Below are 6,482 nucleotides of genomic sequence, written 5' to 3'. Positions count from 1 at the left end.
CAACGACAGGGTTGCTATAGTATGCTTTGAAGTGCGAGGGCATTTCACGCCTCCGGCTTCGGGCGCGCCGTGGTGGCGTGTGCGGTGTGGGGGAAGAGAGGCGACGCATTCGGCTCGGCAGCACTCGGGACTCGGAAAAACAGGCAGCAGTCTACCACAGCCGCACCGTTACTGCTCGTGCTCCACCATTCTAGTACGATTTCAAAAAAGTTCGCGCAAGTTATGTCAAACTCTCCAAAACGATTAATCGAAATGTCTAGTCGATTAAATGAAAGGTGGACATCGATGGAGATTAATCGTCTTGCGGGGTACTTTTAATCGTTCATCGATATTACCAACCCTAGCACTGATACGTTTCAATGCACGATCGATTTAATCTCCACTGACTTGCCACCCCACACCCAAACCCTCGTCTGGCATCTGCCTTGGAAAGGCCTCTTGTTCAGGCACGTGGAATGACTCTCCTCCAACTGCGGCCTCGCTTCCCTCTTCTTGGCCTTATAAGCGGTGCAGGTTGGAGCTTTTCAAGCTCCGCAATTGGTTCCGATGTGTCCGCATTTCGGAGCTGAACAGGACGTCTATCAGTCCAATCCAAGGACGGGACATATCGCCGGAACTTCTGCGCTGCAGATTAACCCCCGGCTTTTAGAGAGCAAACTAGGCGGACATTATATTTGGCGATCTCTTGCCTGTACCAGCATTTGAAGCAGTGGCGCACCGACGGGGGGCGTTCGGTGTTTCCACGCATGCCTCTTTGTCCTTGACAGGGGATCGGTGTTGGCTGTTCGCCTCCCGGCGGGCTTGCCATGCAGTTTTCACTTCTACATCCCACCAAGGTTTGCGCACTGCACGTGTACCGCGCTTCTCCCACACCATATGTCCTTGCATTACTGAGCAAAAGGCTGCCACATAGTCACCGTAGGTCACAGCCCTGCATGCTCATCAACGCATCCGTTTCGAACTCATCCACGACATCCGGAATGACTCGACTGGGCAAGTACTTGCCCCGTTTCTTTGGGCATCGGGCGTGAGGCAACAAACTACCCGAGTAGCTGAACTCAAGTAGCTCGGCGTTACGCGAAGCAAGCCTAACGCGTATTGTTTCCAGTACCGTGGAGTAGCCGCCAGTAATATTTTTGTTACTGAGATTTAATTAGGTAATTGTAATTAATTATCTAACTCGAGAAGTACTGTCCTAATTATCAAAGTGTCAATGAGAAACGTACCAAGTTGCAGATACCCAGTGGCCTAAATTGTATATCTTGTATGCCTGAATATACCGGGTGTCCAATATTATGCTTTACGCAATTTTTAAAGATCGCCTGTGGCAGGTAGCATAATTCTTATCGTTGAACTGGGTTATTCGATGAGGCGGATATTAGTAGCACGAGAAATCGAAACACATATTCAAGTAGTTATCAAAAATTGACTAATGAACGTCTTAGTTAATTACTTTACGACACATATTGCAATTTACGAATTGTAACCATTGAGCTTGTCAGGCGTGTCCACTTGGAATGAATTTCCAGAATGACGCCAGTTTGGAGATATGCACCATCAAACTCGCCGTAAAAATGCACTGTTGTTCCACTTACATTTTTACCAAAATGCTGCTTTATACATGAAGCACAAAAGTAACTGCAACGCCCATGTATTTCGTCCCACACTTTGGGAAATAATGTCTCGAAACTGGTGTGATCCTGGAATTTCATTTCAAGTGGATGCGCCTTGCAAACTCACCGGCTACAATTCGTAAATTGCAATGTGTGTCGTAAAGTAATTACCTGAGAAGTGAGAAGTTAATTAGTCAATTTTTGTTAATTAGTGTAATATGTGTTTCGATTTCTCGTGCTGCTAATGTCCGACTCTTCGAATAACCCAGCTCAACGTTAAGAATTATGCTACCTGCCACAGGTGATTTTTAAAAATTCCGTAAAGCCTTATTTAGAACACCCTGTATATAGATACACATATTCTTGTTTACCAACGTTTCGGCTGGTGGGCCAGCCTTCGTAAGAGTGGCGATTCACTCTGACGAAGGCCTGGCCCACCAGCCGGCAAGTGGCTAACAATGTATAGTTAGTGTAATTCGTTGAGAAGGCGGCGACTATTTTTTTAAAGGATGGTACATATGTTAGCTGGGACACTGATACACGTCATTTCGTCTAGTAAAGGTGTTCTTCCTAACCGCGTTCGATTGCAGATAATACATAAAACACACAGAAAAGCGTCTGTATGGACATTCTATAGAACGTCCAATTAGGCTTTTTTTTTTTAAATTTACGAATTCTAGCCGCTGCTGCAGCTGTCACTTGCGCCGAAGTGTTGAAACGCGCCGTCCAGGAAACGTTGGGATTGCTCCTTGTCGCAGATAAGCTCCGGCCACTCGATGCCCGGCTTCAGGGTGTAGCGCACCACCTTCGGTAGCGAGAGCAGTTCTAGCTCGAATTTGCGCACGAAGTAGATCCACGCTTTGCGCCTGTCGCCGGCCTCTGTCAATGATGAGTTTTCGGATGGCGGTGTTGTTTCTTCGATGCTCGCGCCGGTCGACTTCGGCGGTGGCAGCAACATGACGTCTTCCTGCGACCTGACGTAGAAGTGTGGGTGCGACTCGAGGCAGTCGAGTACGTTCAGCATCCGGTCATCCACTTGGTAAACCTCGCCGCATATCTCCTGCACATAAAATAAAATGGTCGCAGACATGCACTGCGCTGGAACACTGCGCGCGCGCGCGCGCGCGCGCACACACACACACACAACACACACACACACACACACACACACACACACACCACACACACACACACACACACACACACACACACACACACACACACACACACACACACACACACACACACACACACACACACACACACACACACACACACACACACACACACACACACCACACACACACACACACACACACACACACACACACACACACACACACACACACACACACACACACACACACACACACACACACACACACACACACACACACACACACACAACACACACACACACACACACACACACACACCACACACACACACACACACACACACCACACACACACACACACACACACACACACACACACACACACACACACACACACACACACACACACACACACACACACACACACACACACACACACACACCACACACACACACACACACACACACACACACACACACACACACACACACACACACACACACACACACACACACACACACACACACACACACACACACACACACACACACACACACACACAACACACACCACACACACACACACACACACACACACACACACACACACACACACACACACACACACACACACACACACACACACACACACACACACACACACACCACACACACACACACACACACACACACACACACACACACGCGCGCGCGCGCGCGCGCGCGCGCGCGTGGAAGTACAATAGCATCTTTGTATTTGTGTTTAATTCTGTCTCCTCCCTTGTAACGGCTCTTTTATGTCATGGAACTGATCCAACTGGGCCAGCACCGCATGCACTCTGCATAGTTGTACGCATATAGACCACAGTGCGTCGATTTATTTTTAGTTGTATGCGACTAATGAAATATTCAAACTCAAACGTGTGCCGATTGGATTGCCAAGTAGTTTGTTTATGTAAACACTAAAGAAAGGTCGGACAAGGCTGAAGATTAAGCAAAACACTGCAGGTTGATATCCTTTAAAAAACCTCAGTCGCAAATGGAGGGAATTCCTACCGAAGGCCTGTTACAAGGTATATGTGAACATTCACGCGGATTTCGCTAGTCGCTTACATTTTCCTTCATGACCGCGTGACACCTGTCCCCACCGCACAGCTTTGATCTATCTATTGACGTTATTTTTTATGTGTAATTATTCTGCAACGCTCTTGTGGTCTTGGTCCACCCGCGGTTTCACCGAGTGAGAGAGCTGACCCAATGCTACCTAGACTATAGGAGAAAACCCCTGCACTCCTCCTCGCCTGCCATCTGACGTCACAACACCCTGCCCGAGTGCAGTTAGCCTAATTTCAGAGGCAATTATTATAATGGTCCGAAAGCGCGACTGTTTGAGTTCCCCAGCGATCCGGATCGGAGAGCCAAATGGCAGCGTGCTGCTCGGAGCGACGTTGATGTTTTAAAGCTTAAAGCCCTCCCCCCATTCAGCGTTCTTTAAACTTGTGGCTCTTCGGCGCCCAGTCGCACGAGAAGCACGTATACCATGGCGCCAGCCCAGCGTCGCACAATGTAACCGGGCGGATTTAACATGAATCAGTGCGTCAGGTCAATGAATTGAGCTATAAAAATATTCCCGAGTATATAGTTTATACCTTGTGGCGAACCACATCGCCAGCGCAGTTATGAAGAAGAGAAGACGACGAAGAGGTTAGACGGAAGAATGTAGTAATAAATGGGTTCTGCGTACAGTACCCTAGTGAAATCTTTACATTGGCGCAGCCGAAAGCAGGAACCTGTGAAGAAGAAGATGAACGTCGTGTTCAACGAGGGACGAACCACCATCAAGGGCTACAGAGCAAGTGACGAACAACATGTCAGGCCACTGGAGGACATCACCACGCCTGATGTTCTGCGGAGCGTTCCAAGTGCCTCCGGGTTTACGGCTGACGACCCCGTCACTAAAGGTATCGTTCCTGCCTGCAATGAACAAGACGAGTCCGAAACTTGTTTTAAAGGAGCCATCTCAGCTCGTGAAACTGAACCAGCTGTAGTGCCGCTGGGCAATGATATAACTGTTACGAACGCACTACTTGAGCTTCAGCAATGCCAGATGAGGCAACAGCAGCAGCTGGTAGATCTTCTTGTTGCGCTATCAAGATCTAGAAGCAAGAGAGAACAGCCTTTCTTGAAACCAGACATATTTGATGGAAATTCGTCCGGTGTACATACCTGGCTTCGGTTTTATGAGTACGCTTGCTCCAGGAACCAATGGTTGACTGACGAGGATCGCATACAGAACATGCGGATATTTCTGTGTGGCAATGCGCGGAAATGGTACGATCTTCGGTTCACTTCACAGTTGAGCGAATCGTGGGATGAATGGAAAGAGAGTTTCTCTCGAGCATTTAAAAAGAATCCCGTGGAACTTTGGAATAACGCCATATTCTACAGACAGAAGGCAGTTAACATCAGAGAATATGTGTTGGAAAAATGGCATTTAATTTGTACAGCCGAGCCGAAACTTCCAGAATCGTCTGTTATCGCCCTCATTATACACGGTATGACAAGAGAGTGCCAGAAACAAGTTCTAGCTAGGTCGCCAAGCACAATGGACCAATTGCTTGAGTCACTGGCGTACATTATGACCCCAGATTTTAATGTACCATCAAATAAGACAAGGGTAACAACTCGAGACCAAGCGATAACTACACATGATGCTCGGTACCCCTTCAGCAGTCATACCTCCGAAAGTCAAGGCACCACCGAGCCTCACTATTACGCTGAAGAAACGGTGTTCCTTGTTAAATCAGGCGTTTTAATAGTGCCGATGCTTATAAACAGCAGAAACATCTCAGCATTGATTGACACTGGTGCTTCCGTAAGCCTAATTAATGAAAATATTGTGGATTCCTCCAGCATCATTTCCGGGAAGTCTATTCGTGTGTGTAGCTACGATGGTTCATCTCGGGAATATCATAAATGGGCAAAAACAGCTCTTGAGTTCCAAGGTCAGAAGTTCAAGGTGGAAGCACTCGTCGTGTCAGCGGTGGACTTCGACTTTCTTTTATCGCGGCCCGATATGAGGAGCATGAAGATTAACATATTATGGAATGACGAGGTGACCATTGGACAACCTGAGCAAGATACGTCTTGGACTGAAACACCCGACGAACGAAAGCTATCTTGCGCGGAAGACGTGCCGTTGAAGTTCCCCGAGCTAATATGCATTGGGCCATATCCCGAAGCCACAACAGCGATTGAGGTGCCGTTCTTGTTGCGCGACAGCACAGTCGTCAGAAAAAAGCCATATAGCCTCAGCCATGAAAAGAAAGTATGGTTAAGGCAAGAACTTCAAGGCATGTTAGAGGCAGGGATCATTAGGCCATCTACATCATCTTTTGCTTCCCCTATTACCATTGTACCGAAGGAAGATGGATCATTCCGACTGTGCACTGATTACCGAATGATAAACAAGCAGACTGATCTTTTTCCATACCCGATGCCTAGGATAGATGATATCATTGATGAGACTGGAGGATGCGAATGGTTTTCACGTATAGACTTATGTAAGGGGTACTGGCAAGTGCCATTAAAAGAAGAAACTAAGAAATACACTGCCTTTGTCACACCATTCGACATCTACGAGTATAATCGGTTACCATTTGGCTGGAAGAATTCTGGGTCGTGGTTCCAAAAGATGATGAACGAAACACTGAGCAAATTCATTGGAAACTTTTGCAATGTGTATGTGGAGA

At 47.5% G+C, this 6,482-nt stretch overlaps 1 protein-coding gene across 2 annotated transcripts in view; it reads right to left on the bottom strand.

Annotated features, from left to right (window-relative positions):
• Nucleotides 1-2,232: 2,232 nt before the first annotated feature.
• The window catches only part of LOC119450372 (putative gamma-glutamylcyclotransferase CG2811), a 23,169-nt gene continuing 18,919 nt past the window's right edge, over nucleotides 2,233-6,482 (bottom strand). For both annotated transcript variants that reach the window (XM_049665841.1, XM_049665839.1), the window contains exon 3: nucleotides 2,233-2,673. In XM_049665841.1, coding sequence (XP_049521798.1) covers nucleotides 2,290-2,673 — 384 coding nt within the window. In that variant the 3' untranslated portion in view covers nucleotides 2,233-2,289. The remainder of the gene's footprint in view (nucleotides 2,674-6,482) is intronic.

Source organism: Dermacentor silvarum, chromosome 4, assembly GCF_013339745.2.
Source record: "Dermacentor silvarum isolate Dsil-2018 chromosome 4, BIME_Dsil_1.4, whole genome shotgun sequence".
Classification (NCBI taxonomy): domain Eukaryota; kingdom Metazoa; phylum Arthropoda; class Arachnida; order Ixodida; family Ixodidae; genus Dermacentor; species Dermacentor silvarum.
The sequence above is the reverse complement of the archived record's forward strand: the minus strand, read 5'-3'. Positions and strand labels throughout refer to the sequence as shown.